Source organism: Emys orbicularis, chromosome 9 (genome assembly GCF_028017835.1).
Source record: "Emys orbicularis isolate rEmyOrb1 chromosome 9, rEmyOrb1.hap1, whole genome shotgun sequence".
NCBI lineage: Eukaryota > Metazoa > Chordata > Testudines > Emydidae > Emys > Emys orbicularis.
The window spans coordinates 61,232,170-61,258,408 of record NC_088691.1 but is presented as its reverse complement, the minus strand read 5'-3'; the positions used below and the strand labels follow the sequence as shown (position 1 = coordinate 61,258,408).

Genomic DNA, 26,239 nt, shown 5'->3' with positions numbered 1-26,239 from the left:
ACTGAGTACTTAAGAAAAGAAAAGGGGAAGAAAAAATAATGCAGCTATTTAAAGAAAGTCGCCTATGCTGTTAATATTTAAACTGCAACTGCAATTTTTCTGCAACATTCATGTGAAAAAGGCCTGATGGCCAAAATGTCAAGAATGTACCTTTATAAAGTAATACATTTCTGAGATTGTTGAGCTTTTCTTTAGGTAGGCACTCAGTGAATTCTAGGTTCTCAGTCATAACCATGCTTGAGACGAGTACAGCACCCAGCATTGCACCTTATGCTGGTATGTCAGCTCATTCTGTGAGGTCACAATCTACATCTATGGCTTTACTTAAAAATCTTCCAACATCTGAGATCTGCAGAGTCACTACATGGTCCTTGGTACATACCTTCTCCAGGCGCTACACCTTAGTCAGTGCCTCTAGATCTGATGCAGTGGTTAGCAGTGCAGTTCTTTCCTCAGTTGTGAAGCTCTCTCCTCCTTAAAGGGATATAGCTCAGGAGTCACCTGAAGTAGAGCACCGATCGGGACACTACTCAAAGAAGAAACAGAGGTTACTCACCCTGTGCATTAATTGTAGTTCTTCAAGATGCGTGTCCCTATGAGTGCCCCACTACCCGCCCTCCTTCCCCTCTCTTTGGAGTTTCCTTCTGAGACTTGGTGGTGAAGAAACTGAGGGTGGTTCGCCCACGCAGGCTGATACAGAGTCGGTGTGGGCATGAAGATATCAGCAGCGCATGCCTGGGCCGAATCGACACTGGTAATAAAAAAATCTCTGATCAAAAGCGTTTGGGGCACACATGCCCTTAAGTGGAGCACCCAGAGGAGGATACATCTTGAAGAACCACAGTTACTGCACATGGTGAGTGACTTCTTGTTTGCCCAAATCTAGGAGTACAGACCCAGCAGTATGTCTGCAGCAGTAAGCCTTTTCAAGATCAGCATTACAAGGAGCAGTTGTATTACCCCTTAAAGTACCGTGGGGTTCCAAAATCAGTATTTATCAGTATTTCTTCGTTGGACTATCACATGACAAATGCAAAGAAACCCCTACAGCTATGCCATCTTGGTCAGCTCTCTAAAGCTAAGCAGGGTCAAGTTTGGTTAGTACTTGGATGGGAAATCTCCAGGATGCTGCAAGATGTTAGTGAAGAACCAGTGGTCTGAGAATAGTGTTTAGAGCACAGTGCTGTAGGCGTCATCGATTGCACACTCAGCTTCTCTCGTGATGGGTGAACTAAAAATACCTAGATAAACAGGTCTTTAAACCAGCCAAACAAGCAACCCCCTTCCACATTGACACCCAGACTATTCATGGTGATTAAAATTCCATGACACTTTTTGTAAGTTTTTAACCCCACAGTTTTAGCCATTTTCCAATGGGGAGCTACATTCTTCCTATCTAAAATTAATTCCTGCTGCAATTTCATTTGGAGAAGTTATTCCTTTGCTTGCTTGCTTTCCCTAACACTGATGGGCCATGCTGCTGATGTGGATTGGCAGTTGTGCTCCACCCCAGAGGCTGCTGCTCTTGAATGTAGAGTGGTCTCTGTACACAGCACATAAAACTCTCTCATCCACATCAAGGAAAGCGGAGTCTCTAAGATGCCTTGGCACTAGAGTGAGTTGGAAAATGGGGAAATGTTTTTTTATGCAAACATGTCATCTTCATTTTTTGGTTGATATTTTGAAGAAAATTGTGAACAGCTCTTCAAGATAAAAGATGCTTCTCTGCTCCTTCCACTTCCCCACTCTGTCCCCTTCACCAGCTCCAAGCCTCCCCGAATCCAAAGTGCCGTGCACTCCTATGGAGCAGTGTCCTATAGCAGGTGCAGGGGAGTCCAAGTCCCACTCGCCTAAGTTCCCTCCTCTCAGAATCCTTGGAAAATTTCAGCCCAAAGAATGGGAAAGTAAAAGCAAGCAGCAACAGCTCTATTCCACGAAGCATAATAGCACCTTTTGCACCAAAGGTAAGGGCAGGATTGGTCCCTTAATTCACACCTCCGAGTTAACGCCATATACAGCAATGTATGCAAATATGCATGAGGGAGCTGAGTTATGGCTGATGTGGGGACCATAACTTTGAATTTTCTGATTTTCTTGTACTGAAAGCTTCAGCTGCACTGACATGTTTTGGCTCCATTAACTACACACATGTGTACACAACAAACCGAACACCAAAAAGCACCCAGAAGTGGTTTCTGTTTGCTCTTTTACAGCTTCAGAAAAAGGGCAAAACATTTTTAAACAGTTTAAAAAGCAACATAGAATCAGTCCTGAACTGAAACTTCTACTGCCAAGTGCCATCCCAGACTAATTCTTTACAGCTGAGCTGTAAGCCGCTCTGAAAATAGGGATTTACAGTGGAAACACTGACTAGCTATAACTATACAGTATCATGAATGGAGACACTATAATTATGCCTTATATGATTCACCAAGACCTGATTTTTATATAGCTTGTGAGCATTTGCTGTTTGATGGTTTTGGGAGCAGTTTTTGTATGTGGTCTGCTCCCTTTTGTTCATACTTGGTTGGCACATGTTTTTCTATAAACATTTCTCTGAAGGGTACTGAGCAGACAACTGTGATTAACTATGAAATGATTGGGTGAGCTGTTTGTCAAAGTTATAAATAGGATACCACAGAAACCCAGCACTAATCTTACTAAAAGACAGATACTGGCAACATTTCTTGGTCATATGTTGATGATGCTGAGAGAAGAACAACTTATATCCTTTTTATATTTTAAGACAAAGCACATTTTCATTAAGTATTCAAAGAGCTGTTGCTTAAAATAAGTTTCCCTAGTAAGATTTTATTCTTAAAGTGTAAATGCTTTGGATCAAATACAGACCTGGTGCAAGATGATGGAGTTACACTCACTGCTATCTAAAGCTGGTCCTTTATTTTCTGAAAGGTGAAAGGTGGTGGTGAAAGGTGATGAAATGACAGTCTCGAAGACAGAAGTCATCTATCCACATACCAGCTGCAGCATGGCCAGACTCCCCCACTCTGCCCTGTCAGTGTCTCTCAGCACACACTGACATGGACCAGCCGTAAGGGTGAAAGGATAGCTCAGTATTGATATCCATTGAATCTTTACTTCGTTTAACCATTTGCCATAAATAGATGGTTTTGTAACCTGCAGGGATGTATAATTCAAACGAGCAGAGTGAAATGTAAAAAGAAAAGCAGTGACAAAGATTTCATCTGTTTTCCTTTACACCAGTGTTCATCTGGACATTCAGAAATGTAAGGTGGATACCAGCTCTCCTTTTACCATGAGTCATCCTGAAAAGGTTGCTGTACGCTAGTGATGAATTAATCTCCAGAGGCTCCAAGGTTGATTTTGATAATTATGCAGCCATTGAGATACTTCTGCCAAATTTTATGCCAACTGTGTGAACTTTGGCTGACAAATTTTGGAAATTCACTCTCTCACAAGATTTCTGATACTTCCTTCTTCCATTTGGGGGGGAAAGAAATGTAAGAACAGTCTCTTGCAGCTTTTTAGCATGTTCACTTCTGATCAAAACAAAGGAGGGTGAATGTGCATGAAACAAACAAAAAAGGAAAAACTAAGGGAAAATTGGACCTTTATATGGATGATGATAAACATCTAGAGTTCCAAAGGTGAAAAATGCACCAACCAACCAATCCCCACACAACCCCCAAGAGTTGTGGAAGGGATATAAATGCTCCTGCTGCAGGGCATAAACCAACATCTAACTTTAAGGCGTCCTTCACCCTTAAAACACCTCTGTAGAAATCTCATCATTTTGTTAACCTTCAGTTTACTGTAGTGGTGCTTTACGGGAATATGCTTCCATTAGGTAGCAAACTGCTAATTCAAGATATGGAAAACTTGATGTAGTAGTTATTAATGCTATAACTTCAAATAACTAGAATGCTTAGTATTAATCTAAGAAGAAATGGAGAAAGATCCTGCTTCTTCCATAAGGCTGTTGCATGCTTAATGAAGACCAACACATATGTAAATGAATTGAATAATTTATTTGTATTGTCCACAAGACCTTGATTAATCTTCATGTGATAGGATAGGAACCATATTTCTATAATGTAGTATAAGATCTAGCTGTGGATAAAAGTCACTTTGTTTAAAAAACTGCAAGTCAGAACATTGGATAAGAGGCCGTTATGCTCAGGACAACTCTGAAAGTGGTCAATAACAGTGGATTATGGAATGAAGCGTCAATATTTCCTCAGAAGTCTTATGTAAAAAGACAAGATAATTCTTGCCTTCTCTAACCTGCCTTATAGGGGCCTCCTGTCTTCATAGACGTTAACAGAAAACAGCATAATACTAAACTGCCTGTGTCTCTTCTGTAACCAGACATACACAATATTTTTAAAGTGTTCTAGTTTGAATTGGATTTTTTTTCTAAGGGTAGTTTACTCTCAGGGTGCTAATTGAAGACCATACCCTCGACTCCATCACAAGGCCTTATGTAATGGCTCTCCTCCCCACGCACGGAGCAAGCTGCTCAGGAGCCATTATTAGACTCCATGCACCTGAGGCCAGTAGAATCAGTGCTGTGGAGAGAGATGCCGGGGAGCAATGCACTTTGGTATGCAGGAGTAACTGTATCAGTTCTGCTAGATTTAGGATTTTCATTGCCTGCAGAATATGTGGATTTGACACTTAAATCATTCTTTAAGGTGCCACTGGACTCCTTGTTGTTTCTGTGGATACAGATTAACACGGCTACCCCCTGATACTTTAAATCATTCTTTCATCCCTGTCTCAAACCTCTGAAAAAGATATTCACTGTAAATCATCAAGCATCTCCTACCTTGCCCAAAAGCATAGGCTTCGAACAACTCATTAGGTCCTATTTTGCCCTCAGATACATGCATGCAGTACACATTCAGGTCAGTGGTGTGGTCACACCTGTGTAACTAAGTTTGGAATTGAGGTCTACATTGAGAAATAAGTGTGGTGTCATGGCTAGGGTCTGGAAAAGTTTGTGAATGAAGGTGTTAACATTAGGCAGGTAAACCGCTTTAACACAGATTGTTTCAGCAGGAGTTAAAGACATTGTGAATATATGTGGCATTTTCTACGATCCGTTTCTTTAGGGGATTTGCTATTGAAACGTACACACGTGACCTTAGAAGCTACAAGAATATAGTTTCATTTGAAGCCTCTGTCTTATCCACTTTGTTTAATATTCTTCCAGGGCATGGTGGTGGCCTTTACCCTTGTCTTTGTTAATTAACTTTTTCTTTGCCATGTTAACATTCCCCATAATCGCCTCCCTCCTTGGGGGCTTGGATGAAGCAAATGAATGCCACACTTCCACTGCATCTGAATGCGGTTGGATTGACAGCCCCTGGAGACTGAAGTCCTCAGGTGAATCACAGAACAAGTAGAGAACAGACAGTGAAAGTTTCCAAATGCTGCCCCACCAGTTTGCTGCAGTCCAGACCCCTGATTTAAATGGGCCACACCTGTGGCTGGCAGGGTAGTTCAGATGCCTTTATATCCATTAAAATGTTTCTGTGCTAATGGGGCCAATTGCAGTTTTACCCCACCCCCAAAGACAGACAGACACACACACGCACACACTGTATTCATTATGTCACAATTTCACTGTAAGGCAGTTATCAGGTAGTGCTAACCTGGTACAGTTCTGACTCTATGCAGTAACCAGGTTAGGTTGTTTTATTTAGCCAACAGTGTTTTGATGTCTTAATAAGCCCTTCTGTAGGAGGAGTAAGAAGGTAGGATGTGGTAGGAGGAGGTCTTATGGATTATCTATAACCTCTCTTGGTCAAAAGCAGGTGTGTGTGTGTGTGTGTGTGTGTGTGTGTGTGTGTGTGTTGGTCAGAAGTATCCTGCTATTGCGCATGCTTATAGTGTGTAGTACTTAGATTGATTAAACATATCCAGGACTTCATTTTTTTTACCTTGTTTTTTTTAACATTGATGTTAAAAGGCACAAAGCACTTGTTTTCTTTATCTGAAATGAGAATATTACCTGATTGCAGATAGTGCTGGCTGTTTACTTACACACACACACACACACACACACACACACGAGACATTCAGTCACTCTCCATTGGGAACGACAGAAATTGTATTTCATTTTCAGTAGAATACCAATTTAGAGTCAGATCCTGATCACTATGCTCGCACCACAAGCACCATTGAAGTCTGTGAGGCTCTTTTCGTGGTAAGGTGGGCAAGATTGGCCCATGCTCTTTCCAAATGTTCTCAGCCAGTTAACACCAACACTGCAATGCGATAGAGTTTAGATTGAAAAGAGAATACCCAGTATCTGCTGTTGTATTTTGTGTAGCGAGTTTGACAGCAGTGTGGATGGTACAGTAGAACCTCACAGTTACGAACACCTCAGGAATGGAGGTTGTTCGTAACTCTGAAATGTTCGTAACTCTGAACAAAATGTTATGGTTCTTTCAAAAGTTTACAACTGAACATTGACTCGGTACAATTTGAAACTTTGCTATGCAGAAGAAAAATGCTGCTTTTCCTTTATTTTTTAGTAGTTTACATTTAACACAGTACTGTATTATATTTGCTTTTTGTGTGTGTTTGTCTCTGTTGCTGCCTGATTGCGTACTTCCGGTTCCAAATGAGGTGTGTGGTTGATTAGTCAGTTCATAACTCTCTGAGGTTCTACTGTATGTGGAATGAATTCCACATTATTAAAAATTACTAATTGGTACTTAGTGATGCAAATACCAGCATGCCTCCACTATTTCCTTTACAGGATCATATCCCGATACCAAGATGAATGTCAACCTCAAAAATAATTAGATAGGCTCGAGCTACGAAGTTTGGATCTGGATCCAGATCTGAACTGTTCTGATCTGGGTTTTTGGCCCTAACCATAATAAAGGACCATATTCTCCTCTTTGCAGAAAGGATTTCAACTTCTTGAGCCATATTATCTGCTTGGATAACTCCATTTAATGTGAAAGACAAAAGCTGAAATAATTATACCCTACTTTTTTGAGTAGTGTCCCTCTGATGCTCCACTTCAGGTGTACATGTGCTCTCAAGCTCTTGATCAGAGATTTTCAATTAGCAGTGTCTGTTCAGCCTGTGCATGCGCCAGATGCTTCCTCCTGCTGGACACCAAGGTCATATAGGGCTGTGCAGGAAAATTGCCCTCCGTTCCTTCTCAGCCACCTCAGCCTGAGCTGGAGCCTTAGCATGTCCACCTTGAGCGTGCCTCGGCTTTTCAGTTTTTCTATAGTTGTTAAGATTAGTTAGTTGTTAGTACAGTTACCTAACTAATTATAATAGTGAGAGGATTGGGTTTTTTCTGCTCTCTTCCCTCCAGGAGACTTGTTTACCTGGCAGGGCATGCTTGGCTTTCCAGGCTTCAAACTTTGCCTCTCCTGCCGAGAGGCTGTACCTATGAGTGACAGCCACTCTAAGCGTGCCCTTTGCTTAGGGGAGTCCCACCTGTCCCAGAAGGACAGCTGCTTCCTGGCCCTCAAATCCAGGGCAAGGAAAAAACAGGGAGATTAAACTCAGACTGTTAATGATGGAACACTCACTTCGGCTAGCTTCTGCATCGGGTCTGGGGACACCCTATACATCTGTCTCCTAACAGATCCAGTGCCCCTTCAACCTCGGCACAGGCTTCCCCTAAGAAAGGGAGGACATTGGAGGCTTCAGAGTAGGCTTCTAAAAAGAGGAGCGCAGACTCTCACTCTAGGGAGCCAGCTCAGAAGAAGTTCAGGTCCCCGACAAGATCTATGGTCTCCGAAGCCTTGACCTTTTGACTCAGTACTGTTGAGTCGAAGGACTTCTCCTCTCGTGCCAGTGGGGCCACAATGTTCTGGAGCTCAAAGAAGAGACGCAACTTCAGTTGGGCCTCAGTGCCCTCTGAGCAAGGAGGATGAGCATAGGCACTCAGGACTGGCACCGTTGAGCTCAGCCCAGGCACCGGTACCTATGCGCTTAGCCCAGCCACCGGTACCTACGTGCTCAGCACACACGGCATCAAATAAGTAACTGCGCCAGCCACCATCGGCATATACCAGGGGTAGGCAACCTATGGCACGTGTGCCAAAGGCGGCACGCAAGCTGATTTTCAGTGGCACTCACACTGCCCGGGTCCTGGCCACCGATCCGGGGGCTCTACATTTTAATTTAATTTTAAATGAAGCTTCTTAAACATTTTAAAAACCTTATTTACTTTACATACAACAATAGTTTAGTTATATATTTATAGACTTATAGAAAGAGACCTTCTAAAAACGTTAAAATGTATTACTGGCATTCGAAACCTTAAATCAGAGTGAATAAATGAAGACTTGGCACATCGCTTCTGAAAGGTTGCCGATCCCTGGGATATACTTTGGTATGTCCACTATCAATGGTATCATCTGCTTTGGTGACCTCAGCTACCACATTGGTACCGATCCTGTACTCAGCACTACAAGAATTTAGGTATACAAAGGATCTCTCAATAATGGATGAACTGGAGTCCCTGCTCTTTACCCTAAATTCTTAACTAAGGTTCTGCTCCATCTGGGGATAGTGCTCGAAAGTCACCAGAAGTGGGGCACCTGTTGGCACATGACTCTTAGAAGAAGAAGCCGTTAGTCACTTTGTGCAGTAACTGTGGTTCTTCCAGATGTGTCCCCCTATGGCTGCTCCAGTACCCACCCTCCTTCCCCTCTGCTTCAGACTGTTCCTTGGTGGACATTTGGGTGGAGAAGGAACTGAGGGTGGCTTGCCCACACCCCCTTATACTACCTCGATTTTTGGCACGAGGGGGCATAGGGCGCATGTGCGGGCTGAATAGACACTGCTAACTGAAAATCTCTGATCAAGGACTTGGGAAGCGCATGCACATCTGCAGTGGAGCGCCCATAGGGGCAGACATCTGGAGGAACCACCATTACTGCACAAAGTGAGTAACCCCTTCTGCAGTGGAGTTACCCTAGCAGAGAATTTGTCCCACTAAGATTCATTGGATTATGAGGCAGAATCCCACATGGAGCAATGCAGAGGAATCTCCATAGAGCCACCTGAATCCCAAGACTCCCAGGGAGGCCCGCATATCTCAGCACAGCTGCACTGATGGTCTTTATCCCGTCTCCCTCCATAGCTGTATATTAACAGCTGTAGAGGAGTTCCTGCTTCCCGCAGCATTAATTTCTGATCAGATGTCCTATCACATATTCACAGAGCCTGCAATGGGGCAGGCCACAGACAGATGAGGCTCCCCGCTGCATCAGACCCTCCATACCTTGCAATCCGTAGGGAGCCCCTAGGAGTCAAGCCAGAGAAATTGTAAATCCAAACTGGCGCTACCACCCCACCCCACATCTCTGAGCTGGTGCTCACCTTCCATGGTGCGCCACCCTCTGCTTCTGAGCTGGCATTCCCCCTTCCTTGACCCTCCACTACCCATCCCTCAGAACTAGTGCTCCCCTTCCATGCCTGCCCCCAGGCATGCCTTCCTCCCATTTACTTCTGAGGACAGAGGGGAAAATGTAGCCCAAAGTATTTTGGCAGAACATGAAAGAACTGCTGTGGATATGATGTGCAAGCACTTTAGTGACTCCACTGGCATTAAATGTAAACCTAAAACCAATAAACCAGCATTTTGCAATATAAGCAATCAGCAGAGAATTAGATGACCTTATATTTACTCTTTAGGCTAACAAAGTAACTGGTTTTGACAGACAAACCTTTAAAGGGCAGGAACAAGACTTACCGTGGTTGGCTAATATCTTGATTTCCTATACAAATAGCTTTCTTTTGTACTCTGATTTTGCACGCAGCACTGCTAGGCTATGTTTGATAGCAGTGATATTGGGCAGATCATTTAACCTATCCATGCCTCACTGTAACGGGTATAATGATAGCTAGCTACCTTACACAGGAAATGGTGGGGAGGAGAGAGGGGCCTCTCTGACCTGTAGCTTTGTGCTGATCACTGGGGCTGCTGCTATTGGGGTCAGCCAGCACTCTTCCTCAGCACCCATGTGCTTTGACAACTTACTGCTCTTCCGTGGAATATCTGCTGAGGGGCAGGATTCACCTGCGGAGCATGTGAGGACATTCTTCCCTCACTTACCCCAGAAGCCAGGGACAGCTGGAGGGGATCATAGAATCATAGAATATCAGGGTTGGAAGGGACCTCAGGAGGTCATCTAGTCCAACCCCCTGCTCAAAGCAGGACCAATTCCCAACTAAATCATCCCAGCCAGGGCTTTGTCAAGCCGGGCCTTAAAAACCTCCAAGGAAGGAGACTCCACCACCTCCCTAGGTAACGCATTCCAGTGCTTCACCACCCTCCTAGTGAAATAGTGTTTCCTAATATCCAACCTAGACCTCCCCCACTGCAACTTGAGACCATTGCTCCTTGTTCTGTCATCTGCCACCATTGAGAACAGCCGAGTTCCATCCTCTTTGGAACCCCCCTTCAGGTAGTTGTAGGCTGCTATCAAATCCCCCCTCATTCTTCTTTTCTGGAGACTAAACAATCCCAGTTCCCTTAGCCTCTCCTCATAAGTCATGCACTCCAGACCCCTAATCATTTTTGTTGCCCTCCGCTGGACTCTTTCCAATTTTTCCACATCCTCCTTGTAGTGTGGGGCCCAAAACTGGACGCAGTACTCCAGATGAGGCCTCGCCAATGTCGAATAAAGGGGAACAATCACGTCCCTTGATCTGCTGGCAATGCCCCTACTTATACAGCCCAAAATGCCGTTAGCATGGGATAAGGAAGAGCTGGGGGTGGGGAGCGCCCTCTTTCAGAGACTGTTGGTTGTGGGAAGGACAAGGGTGTACGCATCCCAGCGATCAGAGGGGAATCAGGCCCAAGAGCATACACATGTACGTGCATGGGGTAGGGGGAAGGCTGGGAGCACAGGCTGTCTCCTTATGGGAGTTCTGAGATAGCAGCAGTGGGAGCTGATGACATGGTACTGCCATAAGAATACATGTGAGCTAGCTGGCTCACATGTGAGGTGCTTTGCGATCCTCAGGTGATAGGCTCTACTGAATATAAGTGCAAGAGTAGAAGCAGTAAGTTGTGGCTCCCTCCCTTCATCAGAGAATTGCTTCTTTGGTGGTGATATCACTTTCAGATGAAATGCCCCTCAGACACAGGGCATGGGATTTTCTTCTGTTGTCCTGCTTCTTTGCAAGATGTTCGGAATTTTTCTGACATGTCCTGTTGTTCTCCTGCCTTGCTTTTCACCTGCCGCAATTACTTTGACACTTGCAAAAGCAGCAGCATACGCTTGGGCTGACTATTTCATTCTCCCATCACTGCCCGCATCTGACTTTCATTAGCATTAATAGGAATTAGGCATGCAGAAATATAGAGGTATACCGGGGGAAGTAAGTGGGATAACTTTGGAATTCTTTGGCAGTTTGGATCAAACCATTCACTAGCTGACTCTGACTGATGGGCTGAACTTTTGATGCTCCTGAATTATTTTACAGCTACAGTTAGAAAGCTGGCTGAAGGAGAGATGTATTTGGAATTTCACTTAATTACAGCAAACCTGAAAATTAGAAAGTCCAGCCAAATTTTTAATTGAGTAGGTGTCTCAATGTTTGAGTGCCCAATCTAAGAACACCAAGGAGATGCAGGTGCTCAGATTGGGCACCCAAAATCTGATGCATGCAGTCCAGTGGCCACTTTTTTGGTGGTTCTCAAACTTTTTTTTTTTTTTTTTTTTTTTTGCGGACCACTTGAAAATTGCTGAGGGTCTCGGCAGACCACATAATGATCTTTCCAAATATTGTTTGTACCGTTATCTAACTATTGTAAAGCGTGCTGGATAAAAGCGCTATATTTTTTAAAAGTTAACGTTTTTTTGTTCTACAAATAAAAGCACACAACTCATATTTTAGTATCAGTAGTCTTACCTTTCTAATGCAATGGATGTGCCCCCTCTCCCCCGCCGCGGCAGCCCCCGAGCTGGGGGCTGGGAAGGAGGGGGTCTCTCCCTCTCCCCCCCCCATCACAGCAGCCGTCGAGCTGGACTGGGAAGGAGGGGATTCTCTCCCTCTCTCCCCCTGGCAGCAGCCCCCGAGCTGGGGCTGGGAAGGAGGGGGGTCTCTCCCCCACCACAGCAGCCACAGAGCTGAGCCTGGGAAGGAGGGCTGTCTCTCCCCAGCAGCCACAGCCCTGGAGCTGCGGAAAGTCGCCTCTTTCTCTGGCCACCACAGCCCTGCACGTCCCAAATTCCCCCCACCCCCTCTTCTCACCCCACTGCCTCCTCCCACCTACCTCCTATTCCCCCCCAAGGCCACAACCTCACCTTACATGTGCATCTTCTCCAGGGTCCAGGTACCTAATTAGTGGAGCCCCACCTGCACAGCTCCACTAATTAGGTGGATGGCCCTTCATTCTCTCATGTGCGGCTGCCCAGGCCTTATAGGGAACTATCTGCAGACCACCTGAATGGAGCTTACGGAGCACTGGTGGTCCGCAGACCACAATTTGAGAACCTCTGGTCTAGAAGAATAAAATGAGTTTTGGAAGAGACCTAGATATACGGTCTCAAATACTAGGGGAAGAATTACAACTGATTTGTCACAACCTGAAATAAATGAACCTCTGGAGAAATAATTTTGAAATAATTTGCATTTATATACTAAAATACATTCCATCCAAATAACCCAAAGCCCTTTACAAACAATTAAATCTCTCATCTCCTTTGTGAGATAGGAAAGCATTATTAGTTTACAAACAGTACTAGTCAATATTTTCATTAATGACTTGGATAATGGAGTGGAGAGTTTGCTTATAAAATTTACGGTTGATACCAAGCTGGAGGGGGAAGGAGGAGAAGAGGGGTTGCAAACACTTAGGAGGACATGATTAGAATTCAAAACAACCTTGACATATTGGAGAATTGGTCTGTAATTAGCAAGATAAAATTCAAAAATGACAAGTGCAAAGCACTACACTTAGGAAGGAAAAATCAGATGTACAACTACAACATGGGGAAAACTGGCTAGACGATAGTACTGCTGAAAAGGATCTGGGGGGGTTATATGGATCACAAATTGAACATGAGCCAACAAATGTGATCTTGTTACCAAAAAGGCTAATCTTGTTCTGGGGTGTATTAACAGGCACGTCATATGTAAGACATGGGAGGTAATTGTTCCACTCTACTTGGCCCTGGTGAGGCCTCAGCTGGAGTATTGTGTCCCATTTTGGGAGCCACGCTTTAAGAAGAGATGTGGACAAATTGGAGAGAGACCAGAGGAGAGCTATAAAAATGATAAAAGGCTTAAAATGTGAGCTGTGAGGTAAGGTTAGGAAAAATGGGCATGTTTAGTCTTGAGAGAAGAAGACTGAGGGAGGGACCTGATAGTCTTTAAATATGCAGATATCTTGACGCCAGTGTGTAGAGAGTTTGGCCCTTTGGCTTTTCCAAGACTTCACTGGCATAAGAAGAATGAGAATCTGAAAGTTCTTCAGGAAATCTGAGTCTTTTGTAGGAAGGTGTGTTGTGCTGCCAATTGACCTATCAAACAAGCTGATTGTGTTGTTTTTTTAAAGTAGAAAATGTAATTTTGAATTTATATCTTTTCTTTATTAAAAATTATGGGAGTGAATTTTGAATACTTAAGGAAGTGAGGAGCTAATATCCCTGGGTTGAGCCAAGCACAGTGTGGGCAGATACCGGGCAGACTTCCCCACACAGCTCTGCCAAGGCAGCTCACTCCTGACTCAGCATCATCACTGCCCTACATCACTCCTGAACGTCACTTGTCGACAGTGCTGTAGTGGTTTGGAGATTTGCACAAACAAGACTTAGGAAGAGATGGCCAGACTCATGATCTTGGATACTATTGGAATCCAAGCCTCTGAAATTGAAAGGATCAGAACCTGATCCAAAGGATCTCTCAGAACCTGATCCAAAGTTTATTGGAGTCATTGGGAGTCTTTCCATTGGGGTTTGGGTTAGGCCCTAAATCAACTGCTAAATTTGCTTCTGTGATGCTGTGCCTCCACTCTGTAAAGCTTTTCTTGGGAGGTAGGAGTAATGTGATGTTAAACAGAATGGTAGCAATGTGCATCATCTTTATACTAGGAGAAGCTTCTTAACTAAGAGCTCTGTGGGGAAGAAGACTGTATCTCATGGATTTACTCCTTACAGTACTTCTATACCTGGCTGTTCACTCTAGATATTTGCAGGCAATCTCTTGCCAAATGCATATAGAGATATTTATAACACAACTTCAGCAAAGAAGAAAATGACATAATAAAAGCAAATTAGCAAACGAGTGCACTCTGAAATAAATGGAAAGCAAAAATACAATGTGTAGCACACCTATTTTGAGCCCATAAATAAATAATGACTGTGAACACTGCAAGTATAGGTCAGATTAAAAACCAAAGCACAGCTTTTTCACAGGGCTTTAAAACTCTTTCTATATTTTGTGCAATGCATTTGAATTGCGAAGAGGAATGCTGGAAACTTCACTCTCCCACTGAGATAAAATACTGTGGTGTTAAAAAATAAATATTGTTTTAAAAAGAACTGAATCTGCTTTGGGTTAAAAGTGCTTAAAATAGATTTTTAGGTTCAAACCACAAAAATTGTGGAAAAATAAGCAATTTTAGCTTTGAGGTTTTTCTTTTCTGTTTTTCTGTGTGTCTGTCTGTCTTCCATTCCTTTTCTCTGAAAAGTGTTGGCTGGAGGCTGTTTGGTGCTCTGTTAGCACAGAAAGGTTTTGGAATGATGCCATTTACTCAAATGTACCCCATGCATTTGACAGGGATGGGAGAGTGGAAATTTTTGTCTGGTCATGTCATGTTTTAATTGGCGACCCTCAAATTTTTGCTGCTCCTCATTGTGTGTAATGAAACTTTGACACTGTGCTGGGTTCTGTCTCTCAGTGCTGCTTCCTCCCCAAGGGGAGATGCAGTTCTCCTCTGGACTGGAAAGCCTCAAGTTTTGTTCCTTTCTTTTGTTTCAAAATCCATTGCAAAGGAACCTGCTTGACCTGCAACTTTTATGCATGTGCAGTTGTCTCCTCAGTGGAGCCATGAAGCATGCTTGCCATGGTTTCCAGCTTGGCAGTCTCATGTTTGAAAGGGGGCTGTTCTTTTGTACCCACTCCACAGCCTGAAACCTTTTTGTTACGTTGGAAAGAAGGGGTTTGACATAGATGCCAGGTCATAGGATATTGCCTGGAGTGGCGGGGAGACATTGGTTTATTAGCAGGATTTTAAAGGGTTCCTAATAACTCTTCATCTGTCCCTACAAGCACTTAAGCTTGTGAATAACTTTACACACAGGAGGAATGGGGCTACTCGTGTGTAATTAAGTGCGTGCAGGATCAAGCCTTACTTTTAAAGCAAAACTAAGATTATCTCAAAATCTGTCCTGACTCAATGCTGTGCATTGGTAAAGGCAGCCTTTGGAGTTGGTTTGTTTGGAGACCTTAAATGAAGTCTGACGTTGCAAGGCCTCACCTCAAACTGACTGCAAGTGAAGGCGAGGTGGAAAGGCCATAATGATGCATTTAATGGATGTGTACTCCAGTAGGGCAAGTGTAAATAAAACCAAATCCCCTGTTACAAGCTATGTGAGTCAGAGGAGTGTACGCCAGTAACTGAAAAATCTGGGCAAGAAGCAAGTTTTTAATTTTCTATGACAGGAAACAAGGGTATGTCTTGGTGAGAAACTATAGCTCGTCCTCTCCCCCGTGCCCCTAAGCAGGGCAGTAATCCTTACACTGGCTTTTTCATAAAATGTAGTTTTATAAGTATGGGGCGGGATGGGGGAATGGATTGTAAGAGGCTAGTTCATGAGAGAGAAAACTGGGGCAAGAAAGGTGTTAAACAAGAAAGACAGTTGAAACTTTATTTGGCAGGGATGTCATGTTACACAGTGTTTGTGTGTGGTTCTTCTGAAATGGGATCTTTCTGCTTCTGCTTGTTTGCCTATCTGGGCCAATTGGTTTCTGTTGTGCCTTTTTCCTTGGGGGAAGCCAAGAGAAAGGACCATTTGGAGTCAGGAGACCTTGTAGGAAATGTTGCCTTCCCTAAGATGGGAAGGCAGGAACAAGTGGAGGCCAGGGGTGGAAATTCAGGCACCGAAGTTTAATTTAATCTAGTGTTATCTAGTCTTATGCAACACGGTGATGCAGAAATGGAGGTGAAGGGCCTCTGAAAGAACCAGGACTCAAGATAATAACTGCAGTCGCATTTGGGCAACATGACGTGGCTGCAGGTTAGAGAGGCAGAAGTTCAGATAGAACCTTGCTGGAGTTATCCTAGTCCTGCTAAACCTAGTGAAAAGACTCCCATTGATTCCAGTTATATGGACTCAGGCCCTGAACTCACTGTGCAAGTGTGCACTGTGTTGTCTGTCTGCTAAGGGGAAAATCCAGCCCTCCCACCTTGCAAAAATGGCAGCAGAGCCAGTGTGGTTCTGCTGGGTATGGCAGGGTACATGGAGCCTATGCAGGCTTACACCAACAAATATTGGATGACATCTATCAAAAAAACAAGCATCAGGAGCAAAAATGTTTTCTGTAGTATCACAAATTAACACTGTGCTTAACAGGGTAAGACGCATTCTCTGCCCTGAAGAACTTATAGCCTGTAAGCTTTATACATGGGGATCCCTCATTGATTTTAATGGGACGTTGTCCATTCGGAGGGCTTGCAGGATCAGGCTCTAACATAGACTAGAGAAACACAAGACAAGACATGGTTTTAAGTATATGTTTCAGCTCAGCTATGACATTAAGGCAGCAATCCTCTAAAATTGCCAGCGAAATTGTTGGCAGTCACAATCAAATTACATTAAACATGTTGACTTCAGTGTAATTGGATTATCTCAGTGCATGGTTAAAACAAGATTTTTGAAAAAAATGTCTGATTACATTCAGTTGCACTTTGGTTGGGAGCCGGGGGAAATCCAAGCAGTGTTTGCAGGTGGATGGCTCTTTCTCAAGAATCCTAAAAAAGCAGGTAATTGTTAAATAATGCTGCCAACTGTGCCTATGCAAATGTTTATTTTGCCCGAACAGAGAGGTTGCAGGAGGCACTGGAGGGACATGACTTGTAGAATTTTGTTGAATGTATCAAATTTAAAAAACGAATCCTCTCATATTTCATATCTTCTTGTCATTGCTGCTAATTTATCAAAAAGGCTTGTGTTTAAAACAGGCTTTTCACCTACAGAGTTCATCTTCTCTACCTCTCAGGAAGTGATGGTGTCAAATTTGGGGCAGCAGAGTTTTCGCCTATTGATACACTTTGTCAAGTATAAGCCAGGTCTAGTAGAACAAAGAGCTGGCATGTGAGCAAGGACCATATTGAGCAAGAACATGCCATATTGGCGTGTTTCTGCTTGTCCTGTCAGCTTCAGCAAATTATAAAGTTTCATTTAAAAAAAAAAAGAGTAAAGAAGGAGATTTTAAAAGACACACAGGGGAGTTTGGCACCTAAATGCCATTGACTTTCAAACTCCCCCTGTTTAGTCATGGTTGTGGAAACTTGCTCCAGAATGGGAAGTGAGGTCACACTGTCTGACTGTTCTGGCTAGGAGTCTCAAACAATTGCTCTAAGAAAAGTGTCAACTCTTGCCATTTGTTTCAGTGTGTTAACTCTGAAGTCTAATGACAACAATTTCAATATCATTTAATCAGAGACATCCATCTCTTCTGGGGTTCTGGGTAGAGATTGAGATTCTGGGCAGAGTTTGAATAGAGTGCAATATTCCTCTCCCCCCCACCCCCTGGTTATGAATGAGAAAATTCTTGTTCAAACACAGAGCATCTGCAATAGCAAAATGAAGTAACTTACATTACTGGCCAAATAGGATGACCTAATTCTGCCCTCAGTTACATAATTAATGAGGGTAGAATTGGATTTGCTATGCGTAGTTTGGATACTTTGATACTAAGGTCATCTTGGATGAAATCTCTTTTTCAGACCCTTTTTTACTGTTTTTCCTCACTTTAGGGGAACACCTGAGAATCTGCCCGCAGGGCTACACCTGCTGCACCAGCGAGATGGAGGAGAATTTCGCAAAAAAAAGCCAAAGTGAATTTGAAGACATGATGACAGAAGCCAGCCGCTCTGCACAGGTGACCCTAACATCTCAGTACAAAAACTTTGATGGTAAGTAAAGAACATACAGCTTACCCAAGTTTTGCTAGTTGCTCTTTAACTGTTGGACTCGGGGTTTTTATTTTTTTATTTTTTTGCTGCCATCTGACTCTACTTTGTGTATTGTGTTCTGTAGCTGTTATTGTATCATGGCTTTCAATATGAGTTCTAGCATATGTTGCATTTTCACCAGAGAATTACTTAGAAAATCTGTTTTTATTAAGGACCTTTCAGGAGTCTTACATCCGTATGTAGCTAAGACCTGTATACATAGGCACAAAAGTGGCTTTTACAGACAACCATAACAACATCGAGTATTAACACAACAGCATAACAACTTAGGTAATTACAAGAAACTTGGCAATATTCCTTGAGCTGTAGCTGAAAAATCACGATGCTGGGGAAGACTCTGATGTCTCTAGTTAGTTTCCTGGTTGAAAAATAGGTTAGCAAGTGTCATTTGCCTTCAGATGCTCATGGCAGAAATTAAATGTAGCACTCACACGTACAATGCTGTGGAGAAGTATGGTGTCAGGGATACAGCATCACTTTCAAAGCACTAAGCAAAGAATATGGCTGGCTGGCTGCTTCTGTTGCCAGTGGAATCAGTTTTGCAGCACAAGCCGCAAGCTGTGGGCTTTGAGGTCTTAAGGCCAGTGGAAATAAGTGGTTTATTGGCAAAATAGAGCTGACCTATGATTCTGGAACCATATCTATTATCAGCAATACCTATTTTGTAAAAGGCCAGGCATTTAAAATCACAGTCCTCTTACCTTTATCAACGATTGTCATATGGAGGTATAGTTAAAAGAACAGTGTGTGGGAGGGAGGTAATAATGGATAGAAGGGTAAAATTGGAGATTTCAAGAAACACACAGATATACAGAAATTGGCCTGACCTTCAGAAGCAGATAACCAAGATTAAGGTCTTTTTCACTGAATAGGAAAAAACCAAGGCAATGCATCTCTGCACGGTACATTGCAGCTGCATAGTTGAACTTGACCATAGCAAAGGGTTTATTTTGAAGCTTGGGATTAATTTGTAATTTTGCCCTGAGAAAAGATTAAGGCCAGGACTTTCCAAAGTGGCTAGTGATTTTGTTTGCCCAGTTTGACACTGTAAAGGGGCCTGATTTTCAGAAAGGATTGAGCACACTTGCTGCCCTCTGAAAATCAGGCCCCGTCACAGTGCCGTAAATTGGACGCCCAGATATTGTGATATTCAGTAGCACTTTTGAAAATCATGGCCCATATACTTATTCTTACCCTCACATCCAGGGCATGTGTCTGAACACAGTTCCACATCCTAGAGGTAACTGAGATAGAATTTGGATCAAAATATTGAGGATTGCACTAACAAACAGAGATTGCCCAGTAGGCAAACACTTTAATAAATCTAATTTTGTTTTATTGTTGGCTTTAAAAAAAACAAAACCAGGGTCCTTCTCTTTCTAAATTTCTGATTGGAGCCACCCAGATGTTCTTTATGATTGTTTTCCAGTGTTTGAGAAAAATATTCCTTTCATCTCTCTAAGACATACGTCTAACATTTTTCTTGGGCCCAAAGCAGTAAAAAAAACAACAAAGTATTACTTTATCAAACCATAACGTACAAATCATTGCTCTTTTGTGGCAGGCATAACCTCAGTTGAGCCCTCAGGCCCAGGAAGATGTTTCCTGCTCCTATTACATCTTTTTTAGTTTGCTTAACTATTGCTGCAATCAATATTGGGTTTATGATTTATGCAGGATATGTGATGCAAAAGCAAACTTATCATTTCAGGTTTGAATTTGCCTAGGAGCAAAATTTGACTTCACAACTCCACCGGAAATTTCAGATCGAAGGAGTTGAAGTTGCAGTGGAATTGTGGGGGAGATCAGTTGCAGAAATGAAGTAGAAACAAATGCATCTTCAACCACTGGGATTGCCAGCTGGTTTACAGTTAACAAAATGTTGTGCACACAAGGAGTGATGTTATTAAACAGTCTCAAATATAGGAGTTCCTCTTCCTTCAAACTGGAAGTTTATACTTAGAGCCCTACCAAATTCACAGCCATGAAAAATGCGTCATGGACCGTGAAATCTGGTCTTCCCCCATGAAATCTAGTCTTTTGTGTGTGTGTTTTTTTTTTTTTTACCCTGTACTACTATATAGATTTCACCGGGGAGACCAATGTTTCTTAAACTGGGGGTCCTGACCCAAAAGGGAGTTGGGGGGGGAGGGGTGATGTTGCACTCTATATGATTTTATGAAAGCATGCTGATGAGTGTGAATATAATGTAACTAAAATATGCTTCATGCAAAAGGTCTCTTGTAAGGTATCATTACAAAGCTTATAATCTACTGAGTGTGGTCATCCTATTTGTATAAATGTATCACTCTTGTATCTGAAACTAGAAATATAAAGTATAACTCAGAGGGCCTATTGTAATTATGCAAAGTGCGGGCCATTAATGGTGGTTTGGAATCTTGATGGCTCCCATTAACCCATTAAAGCAGGGGCAGAAGTAGTCTGGGCACATCAGTTGGCAGTTCCCAAGGGGGTTTCTATGATCCAACCCGTCACAGGGGTTGCAAGGTTATTTTAGGGCGGACATGGTATTGCTACCCTTACTTCTGCGCTACCTTCAGAACTGGGCAACCAGCGAGTGGTGGCTGTTAGCCAGGCGCCCAACTCTGAAGGCGGTTCCCCGCCAGCAGCACCACAGAAGTAAGGGAGGCAATGCTATATCATGCCACCCTTACTTCTGTGCTGCTGCCTTCAGAGCTGGGCGGCCGGAGAGCAGCGGCTGCTGACTGAGGGCCCAGCTCTGCAGGCAGCAGCGCAGAAGTAAAGGTGACAATACCATACCCAGGGCCGGCTCCAGGCACCAGCAAAACAAGCAGGTGCTTGGGGCGGCACATTTCTAGGGGCTGCATTCTGGCGCCAGCCATCATAGGCGCCGACTCCGGGGCATGGGGAAAAAGTGCCCCCACCACCCCAGCTCGCCTCCGCTCCACCTGCGCCTACTCCCCTGAGTGCGCCACCGCCGCTCCGCTTCTCCCCCCTCCCTCCCAGGCTTGCCACGCGGGAAACAGCTGTTTCGCGCAGCAAGGCTGGGAAGGAGGGAGGGAGGAGAAGCCGAGCGGCGGGCGCTCGGGGGAGGTGGCACTAGTGAAGCGGAGGTGAGCTGGAGTGGGGAGCGGTTCCTCTACCCCCCGTTATTTCCTGCGCCCCCCACCCTAGCTCACTTCCGCTCCACCTGCTCCCCTGAACGTGCCGCTCGCCTGAGAGGGAGGGGGGAGAAGCGGAGCAGCGGCGCGCCCGGTGGAGCAGGCGGAGCGGAGATGAGCTAGGGCGGAAGGTGGAGGGAGGCCCGCAGGAAGCAATGGGGTGGGGGGGAATGCGGCACACCCGGGGGAGGAGGCAGGGCTGGGGATTTGGGGAAGGGGTTTGGAAGGGGTGGAGTTGGGGCGGGGCTGGGGGCAGGGGGACACGGGGGGAAAAAAGGGGAGGCAGCCAACTTTTTTTTTGCTTGGGGTGGCAAAAATCCTAGAGCTGGCCCTGACCATACCATGCCATCCTTACTTCTGTGCCGCTGCTGGTGGCGGCTCTGCCTTTAGAGCTCAGCTCCCAGGAGCAGCCACTGCTCTCCAGCTGCCCAGCTTTGAAGGCAGCGCCGCTGCCAGCAGCATTGCAGAAGTAAGGGTAGCAGTAACGCAACCCCCCATACAATAACCTTGCGATTGCCCTCACAACTCCTTTTCGGGTCAGGACTCCTACAATTACAACACTCTGAAATTTCACATTTAAATAGCTGAAATCATGAAATTTACTATTTTTAAAATCCTATGACTGTGAAATTGACCAAAATGGACTATGAATTTGGTAGGGCCCTATTTATGCTCCTTCCGGTGCTGGACACAGGTATAAATGTCCTTGTAGGTTTTGTACTGTATCAGCAGCTTCCAATACTATTAACTACTAAGTTTTGATGAATTACCTGTTAAGCAGTGGAAAGGCCCTTCATTGGCTTTGTCCCTTCCTTTGGGAGAGATCCCAAAGTATGGTAATAAGTGCTTTTCCCCCTCCCCCAGGTCACTCATGTATGGAGTTCTGCAAGATTTCATCTTTTCATCCCTCTTGTTTGATGTTTATCTTTGGCCTGTAGGGGAGAGAGAGTGCTGTGTTCTGGCTTGCAGGGTTATCGGTATGTGGATAACCCTGAGCACCTCATCTCCTTTTTGTTATAGGAGGGAAGTATTTGAGGGAATGGGACAGAATAGTGGGTGTAATTTCCCTTGGAATGGGGTGCATAACCTTTGCTAATATTATTTACAGCCCGGAGGTCACGTTATTCACAGATTCTCTGGTGGCAGGATGGCATGTTGGTAGCCTGGAGGCTACCACTTTCCCTTTCTCTTGCAGATTGCCTCACAGCAAATCATGTCTTTGTAATCTCAGTGGTGATCACTGCAATAGCATTTAGTTGTAAAGGACCCAGAAACTTCATCTAGAAAATGCCCACCTCATTAGTACTGTCCTCTACACTGGTATTGCACACGCAGCTTTGGGAGCAATTCAGCCTGTTGGTTTTGTCTGTAAAGCCCCAAATGGTCTGACAGCCTGTTCTCTGAAAAATCATCTCTGCCCAATTGCAGGAATTACAATCCACTGTGTCACTCTCACTGTCTGCTCCTGGGGCAAACTCTGAAGGTGTTTATAGGGCAACAGTCAAAATAGTATGTAGGCATGAAATTTGGATTTTAAAAAACATAACTATGGAATTGAACTCTGTTCTTGCCATCCTAAGATTTGATTATCCTCTGCATATTATTTATTATCTGAATTCTAGATTCCCAGGGCAGTTTAACTTGATATGGAATGGAGCAATGGGCTATAGAGATGTATAGGGGCCTACTCAGGATTTGTTTATAAGGAAGGCTAGTTATGGCTCAGTTAGCTTTTTCTTGTGGCTCATTTGCCTGCAAATCTTGCCCTGTTTCTATATTTCAGATTGTTGAAAGAAATTTGAAGATAACTGGGACTGTCTGTTGGGGGGTGAGGGTTGTGGAGATTATTTTAAATGTAGACATTTTTCTCACTTCAAAAGGACAGAGATTTTAGTCAGCGATTTGCCCTGCTTTAAAATTGATGTAGTCTGAAAAGGGGTGGGGATCAAATGTTGATACCTACATGGGGGAAAAAAATCCCCCTTCATGGACAAAAAACTGCAAAAAAAAGTGTGGTGCTCCCTCTGCTGGTTGGAAAGCAGTAGCTAGCCAACAAACTCCCTGAGTCATGCCAACAGCAGTCAATAACCATTCTATTTGTAAAATCCTCTTTGGCAAAATTCACTGTTCTTTGTTGTTTCTCCATCACCAATATGTGTGCCTGTGTGCACACATGGAGTATTTTTAAGAGGTTGAGAAATTTTACATTTTCAAGGTTTCAGATAAAACTTAAAGTTGTTGTTTTTCAAATCAGTTATTGATTACAACCAATGCCTGGTAAATCTCTGATCCACCTGAAGAAGGCAAATGAAGAGATCTGATAGCATTATACTATATATTGGTGGTTACATCTTATCTAGAATACATCTCAACTCATTTATACTTCCCATTTTTTTATATAGCTGATGCTAGCTACTGTAGTTCTGTACCTGTCTGTAGGATAGCTACTCCACTCCTTCATCTAAGAAGCTTTCCCTGGGACTCGCATGGCATGTAATTATATTCTAAACACTGCTGGCATAGATGTGTAAAAACAATGAATAAGAGTAAGTGTCAATGGGCAGTGACAGTGAGGGGCTGCAAACAGAAAGGAACAAAGCTGTTTTTATGGTATTAATCAAAGCTTAATTGTTACAACCCTAATTTATCTCCCTCTCTCCCTTTTTAAAAAATCACTTTTAAATAAGAGTGAAATATTGTGCCAGTCTTTTCTTCTCAAACACTTCGGTGCAGTTAGCAGCACTGCTTGTGTGGCTGTTGACCTTTAGCTGTGAGCCAGGAAATCTCTTTTTATAATTATTTAGACCTTTTAAGGGAATATCAAAAAGTGAAATTGAAAATCTACATTTCCTACCACATAGCTGACATAAACGAACATAACGTCCAGTATTTTTAAGATGCACCAATCACAGTTTATTTAAAATAAAATTATGTATTTTAGTAGATTACCTACTAGAATATTTGATATCATCTACAAGTTTACATAACTTCAGATATGAGTAGCTGGAGAACAAGTATGTTGTGACACAAAGCAATGTACATAATTAAGAACATGACTTTGGAGTTCTTTTTAGACAATTACATATTTCTTTTTAAATGAATCATTCTTTTAACTTGTAAAGGTGTGGGGAGTGTTGGAAGTTGTCATGAAACAATGGTTAACCGTTTAGGTGATTCCTAAAATACTGTGTTTTCTGCTCTTCTGACTTATTTTAGGTTCAACCAAAAGTTTCTTTGTAAAAGGAATTCACTTATTTTAGGATACAGTACAAGGGTGGAGTTAGGAGAGTAGCTTAAAGGCTGTAACTACATATTTAAGATATATATACATTTAAGTGAATTTTATCAAATCAACTTCTGATTTGCCAGAGAAAGGTCTGCTTGTGTGAGCATCTGTTCTAACAAAACCGATGGATAGAGAGCTGTCCAGCCTATTTTTTCCCCCTGTTAAAATTTGGGGTCAAAATCCTGTCCAGGATCTGATTTTACAAATATTTCCTTTCATTATAACAGGTGGAATGAAAATTCCAGTTCTAAACACTGATTAACTTAAAGGCGTTTGAATTTTGTGGCTTGAGCCCATCTTTAAGTATAAGATACATACACACACAAAGCTTCACTGCGAAACAATCAGAATCATTACGCATGGAACATGCACTTTCTGTGGGACTACGCCTTGAACTCATGTGTTCATTTGGAGACTGCAGCTGATGCTTACTTAGTAGGCAGTAAGTCTCTAAGGTGCCACAAGTACTCCTGTTCTTTTAGTAGGCAGTGTCTCTCTGGGAGCACATGACACCAGTACTCTGGAATCTGCACTGACTGTCTATTGGTGCACAGCTGGGACTTTAGTCTGTTGCTTTTGACCTACAAACCCCTAACTGGCCTGGGACTCCTCTACTTGATAGCTCCAAATTTCATGTTGCTGCAGTTGAGATTGCTGGGAACTCTCAAGCTTGAACCTGGAGCTATAAGACAGAGGACTGGGCTTGATTCTGGAACTTGCTTCTCTTTTGGTCGAAACCAGCTGGAGTTTGAACTTCACAACATGCTTTGGAAGCCATTTATTTGATTGGGTTCTGGAGATGGGCTCTTGGGTGGTTGTGCTGTTTTTGTGACTGAATGCTTCCTTATTGTTGGGGCTTGGAGTATAGACATATTTTTCGATCACAGAAACCCCCTTGGGAGCTGCCACCTAATCTGCTCCTGTTTTCCGTGCCAGCTCAGGACTCCAGCACCCTGTCTTGCTGAGTCAGACACTCCCGTCTGCTCCAACACAGACCCAGGGTCTGAATTACTTGCCCCAAAGCTGCAGGTTTACCTGAAAACAGCTCACAGAAGTGTGCTTGTCTTTAGCACTCAGATGCCCAACTCCCAATGGGGTCTAAACACAAATAAATCCGTTTTACCCTGTATAAAGTTTATACAGGGTAAACTCATAAATTCTTCGCCCTCTATAACACTGATAGAGAGATATGCACAGTTGTTTGCTCCCCCAGGTATTAATACACACTGAGTTAATTACTAAGTAGAAAGTGATTTTATTAAATACAGAAAGTAGGATTTAAGTGGTTCCAAGTAGTAACAGACAGACCAAAGTAAGTCACCAAGCAAAATAAAATAAAATGTGCAAATCTATGTCTAATCAAACTGAATACAAATAATCTCATCCTCAGAGATGCTTCAGTAAGTTTTTTCTCAGACTGGACACCTTCCAGGCCTGGGCACAATTCTTTCCCCTGGTACAGCTCTTGTTCCAGCTCAGGTGATAGCTAGGGGATTCTTCATGATGGCTCCTCTCCTCCTTGTTCTCTTCCTCCCCTTTATATATCTTTTGCATAAGGCGGGAACCCTTTGTCCCTCTGGGTTTCCACCCCCCCTCACTGGAAAAGCACCATGTTAAAGATGGATTCCT

General features: G+C 43.4%; 1 protein-coding gene across 1 annotated transcript in view; it reads left to right on the top strand.

Annotated features, from left to right (window-relative positions):
- The window catches only part of GPC1 (glypican 1), a 311,474-nt gene that overhangs the window by 131,722 nt on the left and 153,513 nt on the right, over window positions 1-26,239 (top strand). Inside the window, exon 2 of the mRNA XM_065410912.1 lies at window positions 17,963-18,121. Coding sequence (XP_065266984.1) covers window positions 17,963-18,121 — 159 coding nt within the window. The remainder of the gene's footprint in view (window positions 1-17,962; window positions 18,122-26,239) is intronic.